General features: G+C 39.3%; 1 protein-coding gene and 1 pseudogene across 1 annotated transcript; both read right to left on the bottom strand.

Annotated features, from left to right (window-relative positions):
- Positions 1-4,580: 4,580 nt before the first annotated feature.
- LOC146882103 (uncharacterized) lies at positions 4,581-6,469 on the bottom strand. The gene is made up of 8 exons (XM_085667276.1): positions 6,431-6,469; positions 5,810-6,358; positions 5,522-5,730; positions 5,220-5,387; positions 5,039-5,150; positions 4,940-4,942; positions 4,756-4,851; positions 4,581-4,637 (listed from the first exon to the last, which is right to left on the bottom strand). Exons 1-8 carry the CDS (start codon positions 6,467-6,469, stop codon positions 4,581-4,583), a joined length of 1,233 nt encoding a protein of 410 aa, XP_085523402.1.
- Positions 6,470-7,248: 779 nt separating this feature from the next.
- On the bottom strand, positions 7,249-10,567 carry LOC146882104 (uncharacterized; annotated as a pseudogene).
- Positions 10,568-24,557: the final 13,990 nt, after the last annotated feature.

Genomic DNA, 24,557 nt, shown 5'->3' on the forward strand with positions numbered 1-24,557 from the left:
ACTACAAATGCACTAAAGACACCTAAAACCAATGCCAATTCGTAATGCAATCATATTCTTTATCTCTAATTCATCATTCAAGCCATAAAACATAGTGCAAACCCAATTGGATCCTCAATATGCAATGATAAGCCATAAATCAAAATAACAGTACCCAAAACCCTCATCAAATTTTGGTTTCATACCAAAAAGACTATGCACTCAACAGTCCATTCCCAAATTCTCAATTTCAGTACACATTATGCCAAAAACCACACCATATAGGTTCCAATTGGATAACAAAAGTCTTGGCTGCCCCTTCTAGGAGATACTTTAGCCCTCTCATATTCCCTCAAAAACTACACTTAAAAAATAAAGTTCTAGTTTCTTTCCCAACCAGGTTTTAACCCACAACCCTTTAACCACAAAGCAAGTGCACAACCAATTCAACCAAATCATGTTTGTGATACACTCCAATCAGTATAAGCTTACATTACCAATCTCATGCTCATACATATTATTAAAAATTAATAATAAAACAACAACACATAATTGGCATACATAGGACTCAAACCCAAGGATTCCTTGGTTCACCAAATTCTTGGCTGCCCCTTCTAGCTTTACTTTTGCCCTCTCATATTCCCTCCAAAACTACACTTAAAAAATAAAGTTCTAGTTTCTTTCCCAACCAGGTTTAAACCCACAACCCTTTAACCACAAAGCAAGTGCATAACCAATTCAACCAAATCATGTTTGTGATACACTCCAATCAATATAAGCTTAGATTACCAATCCCATGCTCATACATATTATTAAAAATTAATAATAAAACAACAACACATAATTGGCATACATAGGACTCAAACCCAAGTCCTCTCACACAATCAAAGTACTGTCAACCACTTGAGTTGGTACTTTCCCACATCACATCAAACAATAGTTAATGCCATAAAGGCTCTTTCTACCTGCATTAATTAATTAATTAATTAATTTTCACGGGTCTTACATCAATCATCTCATTTTCTAAAATAATAAAAGTATTTTAAAATTGAAATAAAAATTGAAATAATTTTTAAAATCATAAAAATAAGAATAGATAAAATTAAAAATTATTTTCTTTATTTTATCTTTTAGTGTTTAATCGACCGCTTGTGTCACATGACACTCCTTTTCAAATATACAAATATAAAAAATCATATAAATGTTTAGGTGTCTAATCGACCGTGGGCATCGCATGACACTTATTTTCAAAAATGTCAAAAGATAACATTAAAACTTAAATATTATAATCAAGTTTTATAAAAAACTACGTGATCCCTGATTTTTCATTGCGAATAGAAATACGTAGGAGCGAGGTCAGACCTTGTCGGGTTCACTTTCAAAATGTCATTTCCAAATAGTTTTATAAAGAACTACATAGCCCTGATTTCTCATTTTTTAATGAGAATACGTAGGACCAGGTTAATCCTTGTCGGGTCCTTTTTACTAAAAAAATAATTTTGTGCAATTTATTTTCTTAGCTTTGGGAAAAATTAATATTTTAAATAAACAAATCTCTTTTGAAAATTTAATTAAAGGTACCACCTTTGGGCGGGCGCTATAGGGTGCTAATACCTTCTCTACGCGTAACTGACTCCCAGACCCTAAATTTGGTTTTCGCAGATTTTATTTTATTTTTATGGTTTTCCATAGTTTTCCATAATAAACTATGGTGGCTACTTCTAATATTTTTTTAAAATAATTTATTTTTAGTTCATCATCCCGTCGCGATATAGGTTGCGACACATATCCAACATCCACCCTTGCAGCATGTGCAACCACCGACAATCATGCTAAATCAACGTCCGACATAAAACCACCATCTTCCCGAAGAATCACCGTCAGCCATCATGGGTTAGGAACCAGATTGCCTACACTATGCCCTATGCAACCCTACGAAGCACCTATTCACAACTATTCCATTAAGTGATTCAAGTGACCTAAAGCTTTTAAGAGGTTAAAAGGGTTGTTCAAAACCCATCAATGACTGCAACGTGAACGAAAAGCACAATCTATATACTTCCCATGAATCTTCCACCATGAATGAACCCTCTGCCATGGTAGGATAATGAATAGCTACTGTTCCTGCCAAATACAAATGTACCCGCGAACACAAGTTATGTAGGGACCAATGAACCTTTTAAATGCACACGTCCACCTTCTTCGCTTCAGTTTCTAAGTCGAGGAGCCTAAATATCTCCTTCTAGGAGCCTGAGTATCTCCTTCCAGGAGCCTGAGTATCTCCTTCCAGAAACCCGAGTGTCTCCTTCCAGGAACCTGAGTGTCTCCTTTCAAGAACCTGAGTATCTCCTTCCAATGAAGAGTTCCACTAGTGGGAGGCCTGCAAAGCCACTTCGACGCTCAAGTTAGTATTAGAGCAATAAATGATAGTAATAGTAAAAAATAGCATTATCCTCCTTACCTCGTGAACAATGCCTTTTATAGTACTTTAATGGGCCTAATCCTATGGGCCTAGGGTTTGCCATGTTTAGCTGGTTTTTAGGTTTTATTAACTATGATTAATTAGTTTGATTCTCTTTTAGTTTATCACTATATTGTAATATCCAAGCTAGAGTATATTCAGGTGATGAAGGTTCCTTCGCTGGAGTATATCCAGGCTAACTTACTTGGAATACATTCAGCCTAATTTAGTGGAGTATACTCAGCTTGGTTTGGTGGAGTATTCTCGGCCTGGTTTGGTGGAGTATACTCGAATTGGTTTCAATGCGTCTGGTCTAAAACCCACGTTGCTTGCCCTTCTTATAAGGTTGGGGTATCCTCGCCTTTCTAGGTAGCAGCCTATTCGATGGTTTAGGATATCCTCTTTTCCCATCACGTACACTAGTCCCCCAAGAGTTGAGACTATCTTAATTGAAAACTCTTCATAGTGGATATGTAAATGCGACGCTGTCTCCGCTTGCCTACGTCACTCAATGCCTTTACTTTTATTTAATTTACGAGTGAGGGAGGCCTTTCTGTTTTGATTTTTTTCTTTATTCAAAGGTTTGAGGCATGTGTGACTCTTCAAGTGCAACGTTTATGGAGAAGTGGAAAAGGTTGCATGCGTGAAGTGAGCTTGGGCCTCAGCTTGATGTGACGTGCCATAGGGAACTGCAACAACCATTGTTTGTAAGGCGTTGGATCCTTTTGATCTAACGGATGGGACGCTATGCATTGTGCTCATAGTCTTGCTATAAATAGGCTAATTACGTGTGAGACCCTTGTTTAGCCCTATTTTTACGATCAAGACGTACTGCTGCGTTCGCAAACTTGTCAGGTATGTCATCACCCTCATTGTCTTGTAAGTCTGCCTCTAAGGCTCATTCGGATCGGGTAGGGACATCTTTGGCCCATCCCTCTAGTAGTAGCACCTCTTCTGATGAGGAGAGTTTGTTTGATGTTCCTTTTCATTCTGGGTACGAGTGGGTTGATAGTGGTGTGCGTGAATATTTTTCGAAGTACAAGTGGTATTCCTCTATTCGCAGGTTTGCCGAGGCATATGCGATTTTGGATGAGGATAGCCCTGATGAGGCTGTGTCATTAGATCGAGTTGGTCGCGTGGATAACGCTTGCCATGGGCGAGAGGGTTACTCTGACGAATTTTTTTATATGTACGTTGTGTTACTTAGAAACTTACATGTTTGGCTGCCCTTTGATGAGTTCACTGTTGGGGTGTTGCGTATTTTAAATATGGCTCCGTCACAGCTGCACCCCAACGCATGGACTGCTCTACAAGCCTTTAGGTTCCTATGTCGAGTCTTAGGTTCAAGGTCATCTCCTGTTGTGTTCTTACATTACTATAGCACCAGGCCTAAGAAACCTGTGAGTTGGCTATCACTGTTTGGTCAGCCTAGGATAGGCCTGCTTGCCCCGTACTCCTCCTCTTTTAAAAATTATAAGAACACCTTCTTTAGGGTTGTAGTTAACTCTCTTGGTCATTCCTACTTTTTTTGTGGTGACACCCCTAAATTTCCATTTTATTGGACACGTAATCCGCTGCACTATGATGACACTAGTGCAAAAATGGGATATTAGATCGGTTCTGGAACGTGTATTACATCGGTTTCGGAACCGATCTAATACAGGCCGATGTAATATGTCTGTTAGTTATTAGATCGGTTGCTAAAAACCGATCTAATGTATCAATATTAGATCGGTTCCCTTAACCCGATCTTACATTATTCATTAAAAAATTCATCCAGATCTTACACAGACAAGGATTTAAATCGGTTGTGGTATAAACCAATCTAATATGTTGAGCACTTTTTAAAAAAAAAGTAGCAAGCTTTAGATCGGTTATTGTCTTAACCGATCTAATATATCACATATTAGATCGGTTAAGGCTATAACCGATCTAAAGCTTGCTGTTTTTTTTTAAAAGTGCGTTTTGCAATTGCAACTAACCAAAACCTGTTGCATTAAAAACCAAATAAATACACACAATGCAGTTCCAGCAGTTTATATAATACATATTTAAACAACAATTCAAATCCAACAATGGATTTGACCAAAATATTTCCTAAGTGAAAGAAAACTAATGCAACAAAGGAAAAGTTTTACATTTAAGCATTTTTAAGCTGCAAGAAGTAATTGGCCCATTCAGTCCTTACTTCATCAATCTTCTCAGATCCCAATGGTTCAACACCTTTAAAAACTTGTAGTTCAAAGTAATGAATAATTATTAGTTAAGTATTTCATAAAAAACATGTTTGAAAGAGGAGTCTTTTGATTCCTTACCTCATCCCAAGAATCTGTTAGAGCAGCACGAGCTATGGTCCACATCCAGTACATGACATAGTATCCACACTCAGAACTTCCTTTTTGGATATTACACTAAGAAGATCAAATTTATAATTAATATATGAAAACTTATACCTTTGGAGAAATCACTTTGAAATTTGTGAAGATGAAGTTGATTTACCACCTAACACATTGTACACATTCAAAGCACTAAAAAGTTAAGTCACTAGTCAATTACAACATATTTCATGACATAAATAACACATTATAAAGGGACTACAACATACCTCTGTAGTATATTTCTCATGGCTGAGGGGATGGGTTTGTGCAATGAGCATAACCAAACTACAGTATTCTCCATTGGACAAATAATCACCAATTGCCAATGAGACCTAAAAAAGAAATAAAATTAGTGATTTGAACTAGTTAATTAATAGCTCAAGTGACTAACATGAACTTACGCATGAATATAAGGTGCCATGTAAATTCTTTTCTTTGATTTCCCCATCCAATTTCGAATGTATGTCTGACATTCCATATGTTTATTTCCAGAATTTTGTATATGTTGAGGCTCAAGGAAACCATAGACATCAGCATTCCCTGTTTTGGAAACATATTCATTTAAATACCTACATTCAAACCATTAAGCCATTAAGTTTAGAGACAATTATTGATTTCCCAATGTAACATAAAATGTACTCATAGTATCCATAATTGAATAACTGTAATGTTCAGCATCTGATGCCCTTGGATGATTTCGTACACATCGTTCATATGGACATATAGTGGTATATCACTATTGTCAACACCGAAGACTGTTTTATCCCAAGGAATGGCAAATGGTTTTTGAAAAAGAGCTCCGACTATGCCAGCCAACTCATGAATTGGACTAAAATTTTGCTTAGGTTGGGGCTGGGATTGGGCCTCAGGGCTAAAAGCACATGCAACTAGGGACTTTTGTCTGCTATGAACCTACAAAATATAATAACAAAGTTAAATGGGAAGTTGGTGTTAAATTATGAAGTATATCATTGTAAAGAAGAAAATATACCTGCTTCTTTTTTGAAATAACCTTAACTAATTGTTTAGGCCATGAGATGAATGTTCCTAGTGCCTCTCCAACTATTTTAACCTCCTCTGTGGGCACTGGAACTGGAGTTGTGGCATCTCTAATATCTTCAACTGCCACTCTAGCTAAATCATCTGACATTTGCACAGTATGCATGGTTGATCCCCCTGGATATAATCTCCCAATGGCAACTAAACGAGGAGGGACCTCTCTAACATACAACTTACACTTATTTGAGATATTCATCTCTGTGACCTCTTCTTCATCGTCCTCTTGTACCACATTATGTTGCTGCGACATGGACTCCCATCGTTGATCAAATTCATGCCTTAATTCTTCAGCAACTTGTTCCTTTATCGTCTGTGTGGTGTTTTGGCGCTGATAACTTCCAAAGTATTGTCTCACACCCACACCATAGCCAACAGTACGTACACGACCAGGGTGCTCTTCAGTACCTAGAGCAGTGGTCAATATGTCTTGACGACCCTGAGGAACAAAACTGCCTTGTGTACTTTGCTCTACAAGAGAATCCTGTAAAAACAATTTGTTACTCATAGCACAAAACATAATAAATTGTTAAGGCATCAAATTTTACTAACTTACAATTCTTTCAGCAATAATTTTTGATTTCTCAGATGTCATTTGCCTCCTGGTTTAGTACGAGCCAACTTCCATTTCTCATGTCGGCTGGGAGGGGATGGAGGATTGAGCGGACCTTCATTCGAACCTGTTGAATCCATTTGTTGTTTTAGCTTTTCTTCCATTATTCCTTGTTCCAGCAAAAGATATCCTCCACGAGAAAGCCTGTGTGGTGTTTCATTCTTGCTTTGTATAGCTTGTGCTTTCTTTCTCTTTTCCTGTTGAAACAATAATGTATATAAATGGTTAACTTCATTACATATATTTAATATTTGAAGTGCGAATAAAGAAATATACCTCCCAAGAGGGATCCAGTCGACTTTGAACAAATGATTCCCATGTTTGCTCGTCTATGCCATACATCTCACAAGGAGACTTTTCTTTGTATTTCCCAAATACATAGAAGCTTGACAACATCGTCTTGAATGCTCTCCATTTTGTTCCTACTGACGATATTATCCTCCTCCTTATGAAATCAGAATTGTCCAAGTCATAGTTTTCCTACACAATAATATAGGATATTATTAATTAACATACATTAGAAATAAGTAGTAAATATTCATAAGTTCACAACTTATCTTACACAAATATCCTGCCAAATCATATTTTTATCTACTTCTGACACATGATCCCAATCAGATTCCAAAATAGACACCTTTGTTCGAGCCAACACCCCTAGATAAGTAACAAACTTCTGACGGTTAGGCCCTATATGCCTGCCTGTTTGAGGGTCTATGTCCATATGTGTTTTAGCATTACTCAATCGCTTCAGAGCTTGCTTTTGTAGACGGGTAGCTGCTCTAGTCTTTTTCTTGGATGACTCTTCCATGTTACCTATACAAAATAATACATGTTAGATCATTATTGATTTAAAACAAAATGAACAATATATAAAAACAAGAACATGAAAAAGGCACATATCATGGAAGTGTTAGAATGTTCTCCCATATTCCTTCATTATGATCATTACGCGTAACATGTACTTCATCATTATGGACTTCCTCATTTAGAGGAGGTATTCGCCTTAAGATTGAAGGACTATCTATAAGATTAAGACTTGAGTGATCATGAGTATCTGATGGCATCCTTCCTTTAAGAACCACTGACCACCTCTCATTTGAAGGATCTTTCACATAAAACACTTATCTTGCTTAGTATGCCATGATAAAAGGGTCTTCCTTATAAGCCACCTTATTAAGATCAACCAAAGTAAATCCTAACTCATCAACATGCACTCCTGTATTGTTATCAATCCATTTGCACTTAAATACAGGGACTCTAAACTTGACATAATCAACCTCCCATATCTCTTCAATGACCCCAAAGTAACTTATAGAAGCCATAACAGGATTATTATCTTTTGCACTAGCAAAGTGCATGGATTCTGCTTCAAGGGTGACACTGCTATTTTGCATAGTACTCTTATCATCTTCCTCCTTTGAATAAAAAGAGGACATGTTAATGTCATATGCTGTTCACTTTATAACATCAAAGTTAGGTCCTCGTGCTAACCATTTTAATTCCTCAGCACCACAATCTAATTGAGCAATTTTTTCTCTAAACCACTTCAGAAATGTCTTATTATGCTCAATCAACAACCATTTTTCATTTGCCCGAGGATTCATAGATTTAATCAATTTTTTGTGTGCCTCTATGTAAGGAGTAACGACATCAGTGTTATTCAATACGTACAAATGTGCTTGGAGAACTTCACGTTGATCTTTTTGAACCACCCTTACACCACGTGTGCCTTTACCTTCATTCCTTCCATCATGTCTAGACGATGGAATGCCAATAGCCTCAGTTTCAGACATATACTCTGTACAAAACTCAATTGCTTCTTTAGCTATATACCTCTCAATAATTGATGCTTCTGGACGATATGGATTTTTCACATACCCCTTCAATATTTTCATGTATCTTTCAACTGGGTACATCCATCTTAAAAACACTGGTCCACATATTTTAATTTCCCTTACTAGATAAACTATTAAATGGACCATGATATCAAAAAATGAAGGAGGAAAATACATCTCAAGTTGACACAAGATAACGATAGCTTCATTCTCCAAGTCATCCAATGTGGCAGGCTCAATTACTTTCTAACAAATACTATTAAAAAACATGCAAAGATGAGTGATGACATGTCTAACACTTTTAGGTAAGATGTCACGAATAGCCATTGGAAGAAGTTGTTGGATGAGAACATGACAATCATGAGATTTTAAACCAACAAGTTTCAAATCTTTCATTGAGACAAGACTTTTTATATTTGAAGAGTATCCTTGTGGTACTTTCATTTCTCGTAGATTATCACAAAAACTTCTTTTCTCAACTTTAGACAGAGTATGACAAGCAAGAGGTAAATATGTCCGTTTACCGTGAGCTTCTGGCTGTAACTCCAAACAAAGACCCATCTCAACTAGATCTTTACGAGAATTAACATCATCCTTTGTTTTCCCTTTGATGTTTAACAATGTTCCAATTACACTATCACAAACATTTTTCTCCACATGCATGACATCTATGCAATGTCTGACATCTAATTTTGCCCAATATGGGAGATCAAAGAATACTGATTTCTTTTTCCAAATGCTTTTGCCAAGAACTTTCTTCTGTGTTTTCCCAAACGTCATATCTACTAGGCACACACGCTCATAAACTTGTTCTCCAGTTAAGGGTGGCAGTTGAATTTTTTCCTTTTGACATCCATTGAAAGACTTTTTCAATCGACGATATGGGTGATTACGTCTCAAAAACCTTCAGTGGCCAATGTAACAAGTCTTCCTCCCATGTTTTAGTTGATGATAACTTGTGTTTTCTTCACAGATTGGACAAGCATAGTGTCCTTTTCACACTATAACCGCTCAAATTTCCATAAGCTGAAAAGTCATTAATGGTGCAAAATAAGAGAGTTCGCAAATTAAAATTCACTTTTCCATATGCATCAAACACCTCAACTCCTTCATCCCATAACAATCTCAAATCTTCTATCAACGGAGTTAGATAAACATCAATGTCATTTCCAGGTTGCTTTGGTCCAAATATCATCATAGATAACATCATGTATTTTCTCTTCATAACCAACCAATAAGGCAAGTTATAAATGATCAACAAAATCGGCCATGAACTGTGCTTGCTACTTAAATTACCATAAGGATTCATTCCATCAATTGCAAGACCAAGCCTCAAATTTCTTGGATCACTCCCAAACTGTGGGTAGAGGGTATCAATTTTATTCCATTGGGGTGAATCAGCTGCATGGCGTAACAATCCATCACTTTTTCTTCCATTTGCATGCCACATAAGGTTTTTACCATCATCAACATTAGCAAATAAACGCTTAAATCGAGGTATGATTGGAAGATACCATAACACTTTTGCAGGATGACCCTTCTTCATGTTATCTTCATCGTCATCGTCATCCTTAACTTTGTATCGCGATACTCCACATCTAGGACACTTAGTTAATGTTTTGAACTCTTTTCTATAAAGAATACAGTCATTGGGACAAGCATGACTTTTCTGGTACTCCATACCCATCTGACATAGTATCTTTTTAGCCTCATAATGACGGGTTGGCAATGTATTACCTTCTGAGAGCATTAGATTCAACAATTCTAGTAACTCACTAAAACTTTTATCAGTCCACCCATTTTTGGCTTTAATGTTAAATAATCTTTGTGTCGCTGACAAACGAGTGAAACTCCTACAACCATGATATAAAGTCTTCTCTGAATCATCTTTCAATGAATCATACACGTGTGCTGTACGAAAACTTTCTTGTCCAATATCTTCAATCATATCTTCCATGCATTCCTCACAGTGTGGATTAAACTCTTGACTTTGAGATGAGCTTGGAAGGTGTACAACTTCACCATGCCATGTCCACGTTGTATAACTCTTTAGGATACCATCACATAAAAGATGTTCTCGTATCAACTTAACTTCTTGTCGTCTCCCGTTCACACAATTAACACAAGGACAAAAATATTTTCCATTCAAGGCAATCCCGTGTCGTTCAGCAAATTTTAGAAACTCTTCAATGCCATTCTCATAAACATCACTGATTCGAATTGCATTCATCCAACTTCGATCCATTACTACACGACATGAGAAGTTGGTTTAAATAAATATTATATTTAGTGACTCAATCGGTACTCTTAACTGCTTCTGCAAACAGATAAATGAATGAACTTGATAAAAGATCAAGTTCATAAAACCAACCACAAGGAAAAAATCTACTCTTATGCTTTGAATTTCAATGTAAATTATTTTAAGGACATAACCAATTTTATGTGCACTAAAATTCCAAGAACCAATTTAACGCATTTCAATATAATGAATGAAGTTTGGAGGAACTGACCTTTATCAATGCAAGTGATAATCTTCCAATGGAGGTAAGAGCGGGGCGGAAAACGGAGCAAACAAAGTGGCGACCGCAATAGCTCAAGCAACTTCAAAATGGACCCTTTTTCTGCAATTTAAACCAAAACACATTCAAGGTTCGTGGTACGGTGAGGGTTTCGTGGTGGCGCGACAGCGGAGCTTCATAGTGCGGCGACAATGGAGGCTCGTGGTGTAGCGACAGCGCCACTTCGTGGTGCGGCGACAGCGGCGCTTCGTGGTGCGGCGAACGACGCTTCATGGTGTGGCGAACGACGCTTCGTGGTGTGGCGAGGGTTTCGTGGTGGCGCGACAGCGGAGCTTTGTACTACAGTGACAGTGGAGGCTCGTGGTGCAGCGACAACGACACTTCGTGACGAGAGCGGCGATAGCGGATGCTCGTGGTACGGTGACAGCGGCACTTCGTGGCGTGGAGGTGGTCGCTAGTGGCGCGAAGGTGGTGGTTCTGGTGTGGAGGCTAGTAGACCAGCAAACGGTGAACGGAGAAGGGTTCGTGGCGTGGAGGGTCGTGGTGCGGTGAACGGAGAAGAAAGCAAATGGCGAACGGAGCAAAATGGCGATGATGCACTATGGAGAAAAATGGAGAAGATGAACAATGCAAACGGAAGCACAGTGAGGCGCGAGAGAGAAGAAGGGGTTCGCGGGTTTGTGCAAAAAACATTACATCGGTTATATTGCCAACCGATCTAATATTTAAAACCATCAGTTTTTTTTAATTTAAAAAAATAACATTAGATCGGTTCCCTGCTTAACCGATCTAATGTATACATGTTAGATCGGTTTCCCACACAACCGATCTAATGCAAATGAAATTATTTTCAAAATTGCCACCGCGTGAATTGTTAGCTCGGTTCCTACACAACCGATCTAATATGCCTGATCTAATATCCCATTTTTCCACTAGTATGAGTGGCCCCGGACTATGATGTCAGCCGAGAATTGCGAGGTTCTTAATTTGCTAGATTCAGTTCCTCGACGGCTTCCCACTAGGCGTATTGTGGCCATATTGAACTTTCCTCGTCCTAGTGGGGACATGTTAGGTATGTTTAAATTTTTCTCGTGACATGCTATATGTTGACCTATCTTACTTTGTTTTTGTTTATATTAGTGTTGATGGTGTCTCACGAGGGTGTTGGTACAGGTCAGAAAAGTCGCTTCCACTTGCTTCGTGATAAATTGAATGAACGGAAGAAAAGTGGTGACACAGTTCTTGGGACGAGCGTTGCGCCCCATGCCAAAGTTGGTGCAGGTGTTAGGAGTCCTCGGCCTCCTCCTTCGGTAGAAAAGAAAAAAAAAGGCTGCCCAAAAGGATGGGAGTTCGTCACGTAAGGCCTCCCCCGAACACAATCGTGTGTCTGAGGATGCTTCTTACAAGCGCTTGATGGGGGCAGAGATGCAGATATATGATGGGATGAACATCACTATATCTCAAGAGGAAGCCAACTTGATTACAGAGGAACCCTTGCCTAGTTTGATGAAAGCTTTTGCAGAGTACCAATCTCGAGCTTTAGTGATTGGGAGACATATCGGCCATGCGCTCATTAAAGTGGGCCAAACGGAGGATCTTGAAGTCGAAGTTGCCTTGTTGAAAAAGCAGCTACGAGCGGCTAATATTGAGAAAGACAAGTTTGCGGGGGAGGTGAGTGATCTCCAGAAACAGCTCCAACAGGCTATTGGTGATAGGAAGTCTTGGTGCAATCACTGTCTTGAAGTTGAAGAGAAGGTGAAGAAAAGCTCTGAGGAAGTATCCGTTTTGAAATGTTCTCTTGATGAGATGAAGACTGCCCATGCAAAGCTAGACAAGGAAGTTTGGGAGTTGCGAGAGGGTATTGTGGAAGAGCATGAGCTTGGCTTTAGGAAGGCCTTGCGTCAAGCATCCCTTCTCTTTGATATTCCCGCGGATGATGACCACTTGGATGTGGGGAAGGATGTGTATCAAAAATCATTGGTGCAGATTGAGGATATTCCTCCTTGTCCTGAACATGCCAAGGATACTCCCTCTTGGGAAGGTCGCGAAGGTGGTGGTGCAAATGGGGCTGAGGGAAGAGACTAACTTGTTAGCTTGACGAATGTTTTTTGTGTTGTCACTGGCTTTGTAAGCCTTTTTTGGCTAGATGGTGTGTAACTTTTGGATATTTTTGTATATGATTGACTAGGTTTAACTAGTGGACGATGCATGTTGACCTTAATCATTTCTGTTGTTTTGATTGGGATGTGTATTGCCTCGACTTTCATTTTATTTTGTATGCGTATAGCAATATATCACCTTTGGAGTTTAAGCAGCCCAACCTATCTTGGTTCAAGACATCGTTGGATTGCTGGAGGTGTCTCCACTAGTTGCTTGTATAATGTACTGAATTTGTATGCATTTTGCATTTTCGTAGTATGTGTAGACGAGAGAGTGAGGTTGTTATTTATGGCTGGAGTTTGCATTCTTCTTTGTTTCGAGGGTTTGCTTACGTCATTTGATTGCACGACTTTTACTGCTTGATTTTTTGTTATTGGTATTATAGTGGCTCAACCATAATATCTTATGTCGCCAGCAATTATTTATGTTCATGTACACGTTGTGGTGTGTGTAATTGACTTTGTGTGGGAGAGGTGTTGTACTACGACCCTACTAGGCTGATAGTCATGACAAGTTTTCCTCTGATAAATAAGGTCTTGCAACAGTCGGCCTTGGTTGATGAGTTGTATCAACAGTCGGCCGTTTGTGTGTTATTTAATTATTTTGTTTTTAATAATAATATGCTAGAAAATGTTGAGGGATAATATAATCATAGAATTATATTAATCATCACAAAACATGAATTGGTTAAATGGTTGTGCTTTGATTTGATAAATTGGTTTGATGTGGGTTCGAACCTTAGTGAACCCCAAACTAAACTCTCTTTTTGTCAAAATTTCCTTTGGCATGAAGGTGAAAGGGCATGGAAACCCCAACTGGCTAAGGAGCAGCCAAGGGTGGCTGAAAAATAGATGTGTTATGAACCATTGAATAACACTTATACCATTTTTAAATGTCATTTTCGTTTTAGCACATTAATCCATCATTAAGGCACTATTATAAGGGAAATTTTAGGTGAGAGAAAAGATTTCTGCATTTGTTATTGTTGTATAGGGAGAGGAGAACGAAAGTTAAGAGTTTGTTGAGGATTGAGTGAGGAAAGGAGCTACAAAGAGATAGAATCAAAGGAGGATTATTTGTGATCAAGGGGGAACTCAAAACAATTCCAAAATAAGCTAAGAAAACCAGGTTAGGGGAGCTGAACCACGTCTATTTATATTTTTACGCATATCTGTATGTATTATATCATGTACGTGTATGATCTCCCTTTGCTTACATTGAAATTCGAGTTTTTGGAATTTTTCCAGAAACCGCCTGGCGGGTGATGAACCACCGCCAGGCGACGCATCAGTTTGTGCTTATTTTTGGGTTTGTGAAGAGGAACCGCCTGCTGGCACATCCCTGACCGCCAAGCGACACATCCCTGACCGCCAGGCGACACATGGCTACAACCCAGATTTTCTGAGTTTTTGTTGAACTGCCTAGTGGTGATGAACAACCGCCAGGTGATGCAAACCACTTTTGGCACGATTTTGGTGTTTTGCGTAATTTGATATGATTCTGATCGAAGGGGGAGTTAGACTGAATCGTTCAGTGAGGATTTGATATTTAATATTATTGGGTTTCGAGTGATTGCAAGCTAAATTTAATGGAACAGTGGGAAGATGATGTTCGGGTTGAAAAGTGGGTTCTTAATGTTCTAAGCAAATTGATGGTTCAATTGTACTGGAAAGAGCGAATGAATGGGTTTGAGATGAGAATCCTTATAACTGAAAATGAATTCAAGTGAGGATTTGGTGAAATTTGCAATGGAGGAAGACCAAGGAGTGTTCGGGGCTTCGCAAGTGCAAGGGGAGGATTTTTGGGTTCCTAGAATAGCAGGAACCGCTTGGCGGCACCCAATTGGCCGCCAGGCGCCATACCAGAGAGGTGCGTGGGTTCTGTTAACGAAGAACATTGTTTTTTTACTTTTCGCGCAACAGGAACCGCCGGGCGGTATTTGAGTCCCGCCAGGTGCCACATCCTCACTTCTGGGCACTAGGCGCCACCATATTTTTCTGGTTCACACAGTTTTTGTAAAACTCCATTTCCCAGTTCGTTAACCGTCGGATTTAAATGCAATTTTGAAAGGTGGTTCATAACATGTGATTCTTCGCTTTGAACGGTGGAGATTGGATTTGGAGGTCAGTAGCTAGACATATACGTTACTCAATATTGCTGATTTTGGAGTCGTTAAAATGCATGAATAACCTCTTGATAAGTTCAATTAACTTCTGATGAAGCATGATTGGGTTATGTGGTATGTCTCTATCAATTTGAATGTTCCTTTGGGTTAGTCACATGTGGAGAATTGGTTTGCTGAAGGCATGGGTGTCAATATTAAATTACGTTGGTGCATAAGATCATGTGCTTAAAATTGTTAAAGTGTTGCTGTTTATATTTTGTTTGAGCATGCTTGGGATTGTCTATATGACTAGGGGATGAATGCACATGTGAGGTGCTATAAGGCTTAGAACATTATAGATGGCAATGCCTTTCATTAGGGGTACTCTAGAATTAGAGCAAATGAGAGCAACATGTGTGAAGGGTGCTTGAACCTGAACTAAAACCAGTAATGTGCAAGTACTACTGTAGCGACTGGCGGTACGTGTCCCCCGCCAGGCAATCTGGAAGCGGCAGCGCCTAGCGGTACGTGTCGCCCGCCAGGCGATTTTGTTGTATCAGATTGGTGTTATGCTTGCTATGATGTGCATGATCTACAAGGCTTCTAGGATATCTTAAAGGTCGGCTTGCTGGTGTTCCTTGAGTTGAGCTCGAAATGTATCCCTTGAGTTGAGCTCGGGATAAGGGTTAAGCACGTGGCATTCCTCGAGTTGAGCTCGAAATGGCATCCCTCGAGTTGAGCTCGGGATGGTGGATGAACACGAGGAACCCTTGAGTTGAGCTCGGGTTGGCGAGTGTTGCCGGTGTAAGTGTGCTAGTTGTGGCCAGTACGGATGGGTCCAGATAGATTGCCCTCCTCAGTAGTTGACTGATGAGTTTGGTATTCTTGGGACGTTACAAATTATGTTCGTATATGGGAACTCCACCTGGTGTTACGGTGTATGATCTGTAGCATGGTTTCCCGCACGTGCTCTATCGGTTATGGCCGATAGGTATGGCAACAAGACACTTTGAGGTACTCACTGATGTAGAACACAGATAACATGGTGGTGGCTATGTGATGTGAGATCAAAGGATGGAATTCCTTTGGTGTGATTGTGTGAGTGGTATATGTGTGCCATATATATATGTTTATTTTCTTAGCTCACCCTATCTGCTTGTGTTTGGCGATGATCGTGTACGCGGTACACGGGAGCAGATGATGTTGCAGGTGGATCTGGTGAGGCTTAGCAGCGGAGCGGGGAAAACTCATGGGAACAGTTTTATAGAGTTTTATCATTTCTGGTTTTGGAATAAAAATGTAATCTATTATGAGATTGTTTTGGTATTTTATTGAATTTCGAGAAGATTTCAACTTAGAATTATCTTTATTATGAAATAAATTCTTTGAAATTCCTGTGTTTTTGGTAAATGGATTTATAATAAATGTGATTTTATTTTCTTATTTTATATTATATTTTAAACCCGTAATATTTGGTCCGGATGTTACAGGGTCTTCGGAGAGACCTTGAGTCGACCTTGGTTGATGGGTTGTATCAATAGGGACTTGTGAAAGATGGGGTCTTAGGAGAGACCTTTAGTCAACCTTGGTTGATGGGTTGCATCAATAGGGACTTGTGAGAGATGGGGTCTTAGGAGAGACCCTGAGTCAACCTTGGTTGATAGGTTGTGTCAACAGGGACTTGTGAGAGATGGGGTCTTAGGAGAGACCCTGAGTCGACCTTGGTTGATGGGTTGTATTAACAGGGACTCGTGAGAGATGAGGTCTTAAGAGAGACCCTGAGTCGAGCTTGGTTGATAGGTTGTATCAATAGGGACTTGTGAGAGATGGGGTCTTTGGAGAGACCTTGAATTGACCTTGGTTGATGGGTTGTATCAATAGGAACTTGTGAAAGATGGGGTCTTAGGAGAGACCTTGAGTCGACCTTGGTTGATGAGTTGTATCAATAGGGACTGGTAAGAGATGGGGTCTTAGGAGAGACCCTGAGTCAACCTTGGTTGATAGGTTGTATCAACAGGGACTTGTGAGAGATGGGGTCTTAGGAGAGACCTGAGTCGACCTTGGTTGATGGGTTGTATTAACAGGGACTCGTCAGAGATGAGGTCTTAAGAGAGACCCTGAGTCGACCTTGGTTGATAGGTTGTATCAATAGGGACTTGTGAGAGATGGGTTCTTCCGAGAGACCTTGAATCGACCTTGGTTGATGGGTGGTATCAATAGGAACTTGTGAAAGATGGGGTCTTAGGAGAGACCTTGAGTCGACCTTGGTTGATGAGTTGTATCAACAGGGACTTGTGAGAGATGGGGTCTTAGGAGAGACCCTGAGTCGACCTTGGTTGATGGGTTGTATCAACAGGGACTTGTGAAAGATGAGGTCTTAAGAGAGACCCTAAGTCGACCTTGGTTGATAGGTTGAATCAATAGGGACTTGTGAGAGACAGGGTCTTAGGAGAGACCTTGAGTCAACCTTGGTTGATAGGTTGTATGAATAGGGACTTGTGAGAGATGGGGTCTTAGGAGTGACCCTGAGTCGACCTTGGTTGATGGGTTATATCAACAGGGACTTGTGAGAGATCGGGTCTTCGGAGAGACCTTGAGTCGACCCTGGTTGATAGGTTATATCAACAGGGACTTTTTGCATGGAGGAGGTATATATGGAGATCTTAAGATAAAACAAGTAGTGATGACACAAAGTATTTTAAAAGATTGAAGTAGGAAAGAGTACCTCTAGTTGCAAAGTTTAGTTGTAATAAAACTTTAAATGAGTCGTGTTAGGAACTAGCTCGCCAGAAAAATATTCCAACTTGTATGCTTTTTTTTTCAGCATCTGCAAGCATCCGGAAAGGTCCTTGCCAATTCGCGGAGAACTTTCCTTCTGTTTTCCTTGCATCACTATTCATTCTTCAAACCAAGTCACCTGGGTGGAACTTCCTTGATTTGACCTTAGAGTTGTATCTTCGTGACATGCTTTGTTTTGCAACTGCATCTTGTATTACCGCTCTATGCCTTAACTCGGCCATAATAGTTGTTGGTCTTTTACACAAACTATTGGCAAAGGGTCCGCTTCTTAGTGCGTTAATCATCTGATGCAGGGCTACCTCTAGACTCAAGTTATCGATGTGAGGGAAAGCTTGCTGAAGCGTTCCACGAACGATCTCAAGGATTCCCCTTCCTCTTGGCGTATGCTGATGAGTGCTAGGGAGGTGAGATCGTGTGGTTTTGACATAGCGAATCTCTCTCCAAACTGGTATAATAAGGTGTCGAAACAATCTACGAAGAGTGGGACAAGACAAGTGAACCAACTAAGGCTTGCACCCTTTTGGGATGTTGGGAATACTTTGCAAAAAATTACATCATCAAAGGTGTAAAGTCCGATCTGGGTCAAGTACACATGTATCTGCTCATCCATGTCGGTGGTTCCATCGTATTTGTCCATGGTCAAGGACTTCCATCCTCGGGGCGAGGGTGTTTCCATTATGCCATCCACAAAGGTGTGCTTGCACGCGCCCTGCCGTGGTACCATGGTATTTGTTGTGCCTTCCTTGGGAGTATGAGTGCTTTGTGCGCTTTCTCCTACTATTTTCATATGTGTAGGTAGGGAAGTAACATGAGTCTTGCTTGGACATTGTTGATCACCCTAACCCTCTTCCTTTGTATTTTCAAGCTTTCGTTTAAGTCTATTATTCTATTCTCGTAATTCACCTAACTCTCATTATATGGCTAATATAATTGCCATCTGACTGCTCTTTACGGTTGCCTGGTTGTTCTCGGCTGTTGGTACATCGGGGTCGTTACTTGTCATGTTCCTTGTACACACCATGTGCACTAATTCGCCTGGCCCCACGGTGGGCGCCAAATGTTCCTGCCGAATACAGATGTACCCGCGAACACAAGTTATGTAGGGACCAATGAATCTTTTAAATGCACATGTCCACCTTCTTTGCTTCAGTTTCTAAGTCCAGGAGCCTAAATATCTCCTCCCAAGAGCCTGAGTATCTCCTTCCAGGAGCCTGAGTATCTCCTTCCAGGAACCTGAGTGTCTCTTTCCAAGAACCTGAGTGTCTTTTTCCAGGAACCTAAGTATCTCCTTCCAGGAACCTGAGTATCTCCTTCTAATGAAGAGTTCCACTGGTGGGAGGCCTCCAAAGCCACTCACCAACGATTCTCTCTGGTCTTTGCCTTGCCCTCTTCACTCCTTCCCTCTTTAAGCACTCCAAAAACACATATCACCTATGGTTTTTCTCCCAAACTACCGCCCTTACTCTCCTCTACCAACCTTAGCTTTGAAATGAGTTTTATTCTTTCTGGTTGTTGTTATTATGCATTACGAAAAAAAAACTGAAAATTAGAAAAGACCTTGACTATTTTTTATTATTTGTGGCAGCAATAAGAACCACAGGAGGAGAAAACAACAACCCAACAACATAAGTAAAACAAACGTGCACGTGACCTAGAAAATAGGAGAGAGAAAAACAAAGATAAAGACAAGATTCGAACACTCCACCCAAACATGCCAAGCACATGCGTAATGCACACCACAAATTTATAAACACTTGTAGTTCACATAATATAACTAAATTAAATAATTAAAATAAATACAACAATAACTTAAATCACTCAAATAATTATTCTATATTTCATAATTTAATAAAATAATTAAATTAAATAAATCAACAATCTTAATCAAGTCATTAATTTTTCCCATGGGTTTTACTTTATTCTAATTTTTTCCAGGTCTTATATTGACGATGCTCAGGTTGTTGTGGACTTTGTTAGATATAACATCTTATATCAAGACTGCTTACAAAGACACCTATAGGGATGTCTCCTTATGAGGTTGTCTTTGGTAAAACATGCCACTATACTATAGAGATAAAGCACCGAACATACTGGGTTGTTAAGTCCTGCAATTTCTCTCTCGACCAAGCTGGGGAAGAAAGTAAGCTTTAGATGAATGAATTAGATGAGATTCGATTGGAAGCCTATGAAAACTCCAAGTTCTAAAGGGAGAAAACCAAGAAATTCCATGACAGCTTGATAACTACAAATGAGTTTGTAGTTGGAGACGAAGTCTTGTTGTATAACTATAGGCTTAGTCTCATGTGTGAGCTTAGGTCTAAGTGGATTGGCCCTTTTGTTGTAGATAATGTTATTCCTTATAATGCAGTTGAGATCAAAAGTGAATCCACAGATAAGAGCTTCAAGGTTAGTGGGCATTGTTTGAAGCCATTCCTTAATCACTAGTGCAGGAAAGGGAAATGACAGCAGTTATTTTCAGTTTTTGGCTTCGGGTCCGCAACCGAGGCATATACGGCCGAGGTAAAAAGGTAGTTCTTTATGCCTCAGTTATAAACTCGAGGCATTTTTAATATTTACTGCCTCGGGTCTATTTTAACCGCGGCAGAAAGGTACATTTACTGCCTCGGGTCTGTCTCAACCGAGGCATATAACTATTTAAAAAAAAAAGAAAAATTTGAATTCTCTTCTGCAATAGTAGCAAGAGTCGCTCCTGAACAGAAATCAGAGCCAACAGGTTCCAGTGAAGTACGTACTAAAGGCTTCTTCGGTTGCTTCTTAACCAAATAATTAGATCTTGCCTTTTGTTCTGATTTTTGCTCCATCTGAGATCGTTCAAAGCCAATCCTTAACTTCTCAAACTTCTTCCGTCCAAGTTCTTGTATTGATCGTGCCTGTGACAAATATAGGAGTCACACAGTAAGCAGAATAAAGCAATCATTGACGTAGAACACAATGAAGCATCAAACTGTATACTTGTTTGTGGTCTCTGCTGCATTGTATTGCATTGCGTTTGAGAAAATTAAAAATATATCACTCTGCATCCAACGTGTCATGCAAGAGCCCCGCAGCCACAACTGTAGAATTGGAACCAATCAAAGCCAGCAACACAACAGTCTCCAAACAATGCTGCAAATAAGGATCCCCACTAGCCCGCATCTAAAAAAAAACACAAACAAAAAATCAATTCACCAAAAGTCCAAACAAAACCCCAACACATTCCTCACAAACCCATGGAACCTCTGCTGCTACCACAACACGAAACAGGGCCATGAAAAACAGACACGGGACTCTGATCCCTCTTCCACGAAGACTCACCAAACTTGATCGGAGAATACGAGAAGGAGCTGCCCAATCTCGTCGCAGTGAAGTGGCAGCGCAGCGGTGCTGGCGAAATGGCGCAACAACGGCGTTGGCGAAACGGCGCAGTAGCGGTGCTGGCAGAACGGCGCAGCAGCGGCGCTGGTGGAATGACGCAGCAGCAGCGGTCACAAAACCACCTCCTCCACGGTGCAGCGGTGGTGAAGCTGGAACAAATGGCTAGGGCGCAGTGGAAGAAGAAGAAAATATTTGGATCTGCGTGGGGATGCTCGAAGAAGAAGAATGGAAGAAGATGCTTTGCGCGGCTGCGAAAGGATTTGGGTTTTTTTAACCCTAAGAAGCCGTATATGCCTCGGTTGGCAGCTGGCCCGAAGCAAAAAAGCACCCTACGGCCTAGGTTATAAAGGAACCGAGGCATATTCTGTCAGTGAATTAAAAATTAAAAAAAATATAACCAAGAAACTGCATTGGGTAATAAAAACCTGAAGCAAGAATGGTATTAGGCCTCGGTTTTGTGGTAACCGAGGCATAAAAGCAAATAAAAATTTTCAAATTTTGTGGACAGCGCGAATTCGTAAAATTTTTTAAGCTATATGCCTCGGTTAGTATGACAACCGAGGCATAAAAGGTGCCTTTTATTACAAAAATGCCACCACGTTTTTATATGCAGCGGGTGCGCAGGAACCAAGGCATATACTATGATGTAGAAACTCTAAAATGCACTAGTGAATAATCCTTCTTTGGTGGACACGATTGTGGAGGAGACCCCCTTGCTTGATACCACTTCTCTTCTCCTACCATGACTCATGGAGTCTTCTTTTTCTTTTCTTTAATTTTGTTACACTTGTCCAATTCCATCTGTTGATCTTGTGTTTGTGTATATTCCATGAGGTTAGGTTGCTTTCAATTCACCTTCTGAGATGATTTAAGTTATTTGACATGTTTTGAATTGCTTGGATGATGTTCATAGATATTGTGCTTCTTTGAATCTTTGTGGTAGGATGTGCAAAAGGCTAAGTGTGGGGGAGCTTGATGAGCCATTATTTTCTCTTATTTCTTTTTTTACTTTTTTATGCCCATCTTGAGGGGCATTTAATCCTCACAATTGTCTACTGCTAGTGCATTCTCATCTATTGGGCTTCATTGGGCCAATATTTCAGTTTTTATTTATTTATTTGGATTTCTTTAGTCTAATTTTTGTTCATTACTTATTTTGAAGTTTTGTTGTGAAACATTTGTGGACTTGGACATTAATATTAGGTTAAAGAGAAAAATGTCACATCAGTGCCATTTCTATGCCCCCTCATCTATGCCACATCAACCCGTTTTTCCACGTCAGCATTAGTATTGATAATTTCGTAATGTTGAAGTTGAGAGTAGAAGTTTTGTAATTTTGGGTGTGTAGAGTGTTGTTACCTCATTGGGGGTTTTGGGTTTTAGGGACCAGAACCCTAATTTTTCATTTTGTCTTCTCTTTTCACATTTTGGGAGACCATTGAATAGCCATTGAAGGCAGCCACTCCATTTTCATATTTCTACACATTGGAACAACACCCATTTTGGGATTTTTCGTTTCTCTCCATAACTCAACTTGTATTCTCATTCTTTACCATTTATGATGCATTTTTGTTTTGTTTTGTCTTGTAAATCTAATATCATGGCTTGCTAAACTCTGTGTATTGATTCCTTGAAGAAAATGAAATCAAAACCTTTAGGTTGTTATTCTGTAGTGCAATTTTAGTTTTGTTTGCTCTTCATCATTTTCAACTTGTGCTTTTTAAAAGGAACACAAAATTGGTGGAAGATTAATCACAATTTTATGCTTTTGTTCTGCACTTTAATCAGCCCTTATTCATGCTTATTTCTAGGTCAAAATTCGTGTTGGTATAAGTATTTTTTCTTGAATTCCTAGCCTTATTGAGTCTTTTGTCTGTCATTTTTTGTTAAGTTTGATCTTTCTTTGGATTCTTGTGTTGCGGAACAATGTACCTTGAGCTAAATTGTTGGAAATATTACTTGTGGGATTTTGAATTGGTCATCATAGTTTAGCTTGAGCATTTTGTTTCACATTTCTAGTAGTAATTCTGAATACACTATTTATATTACTCTTTTCTTTTAAAGTGTTTTTCTCTTTGTCATAGTCTTAGTTTTGTCACATATTTTACTCTCTTTGGTTGAGCTATTTCTTGATTTTGGTGCATTTTAGTTCGTCTTCAAAATTCCTTGGTTTTATCATAAAGTTTCCTTTCCTTGATCTCCTACGTTGAGCTTATATCCGTTACATCTTTAACTTTGATACTAAATTCTTGATGGGTTGATTAGAGGTTCTGTGAAGATCTTAACATGTACTTGAGAGAGAATGAATACACTTTTGAGAATGCATACATTTTCAAGAGTAACACACAAGTGAATTGAGTGTAAACACGTAAGGAGTGGTGAGGTCTATTTGACAATTTTATCTACATTACTTGTGCTAACCACTAACTTTCTCTTCGTCAGTTCCTGTTTTTTATCTCTCACTACAAGATTTGGCAATTTTGAGCACTCCACAAAGTTCCATAAGCATTCGACCTTGGTGGAGGATATCAATGTCACTGTGTACAGAATTATCAAGCTGAATAGCAAACTTGTCGATCTTGGAAGGGAGCACAAACATGAAAGAAAATCATTGGCAAGAGATAAAACAAGTGCTTTTACATGTACCAAGTGTGAAGGTTATGGACACAGTTTATTATTGTCCTAATTGGGATGCAAGTCCCATGACTCATGAAGACCTCAAGGATTACATTATTTGCTTGAAAGAGGTGGAGATGAGTGTTATACAAAAGCTCAAAGTACTAAACAAAGTGAGACGAGAGTAAAAAGCACAAAGAGAGTAAGAAGGGAGATAAAATGAGGTAAGAGCACTAAGAGAAAAAAAACGAGAGAAAGAGAGGAGAGAGTACAAATGATATTACAATGACTAAAGATGTTGGAAAAAACAAGACAAGTGGAAAAATTGAAGAGAGAAAAGGAAGAAAATGATAGGAAGGAGAGAGAAAAGAATGAAAAGAGAGCGAAAGAGAAAGAAGAAAAGAGAGCGAGAGAAAAATATTGTAACCCATCTCTTCTTGTTTTGTTTTCCAGGAAAGACTTGTACATTCAGGAACAATGGCAAAAACAATAGGGTAAAGAAAAGACGACAACAAAAGACCTTATAGAGAGAATAAGTATGAGTGTGTGTTTCTTCTAAGAAATGCTAGATTTATTTATAGAGTTTTTGGACCCTATAATCTAAGTGATAAAACTTGTAGTGTGGTATCATTATAATATCAATAAAATAACAATTTAACTCA

This window comes from Vigna unguiculata, chromosome 10 (genome assembly GCF_037176805.1).
Source record: "Vigna unguiculata cultivar grain cowpea cultivar isolate G323 ecotype 2 chromosome 10, ASM3717680v1, whole genome shotgun sequence".
NCBI classification, from domain to species: domain Eukaryota; kingdom Viridiplantae; phylum Streptophyta; class Magnoliopsida; order Fabales; family Fabaceae; genus Vigna; species Vigna unguiculata.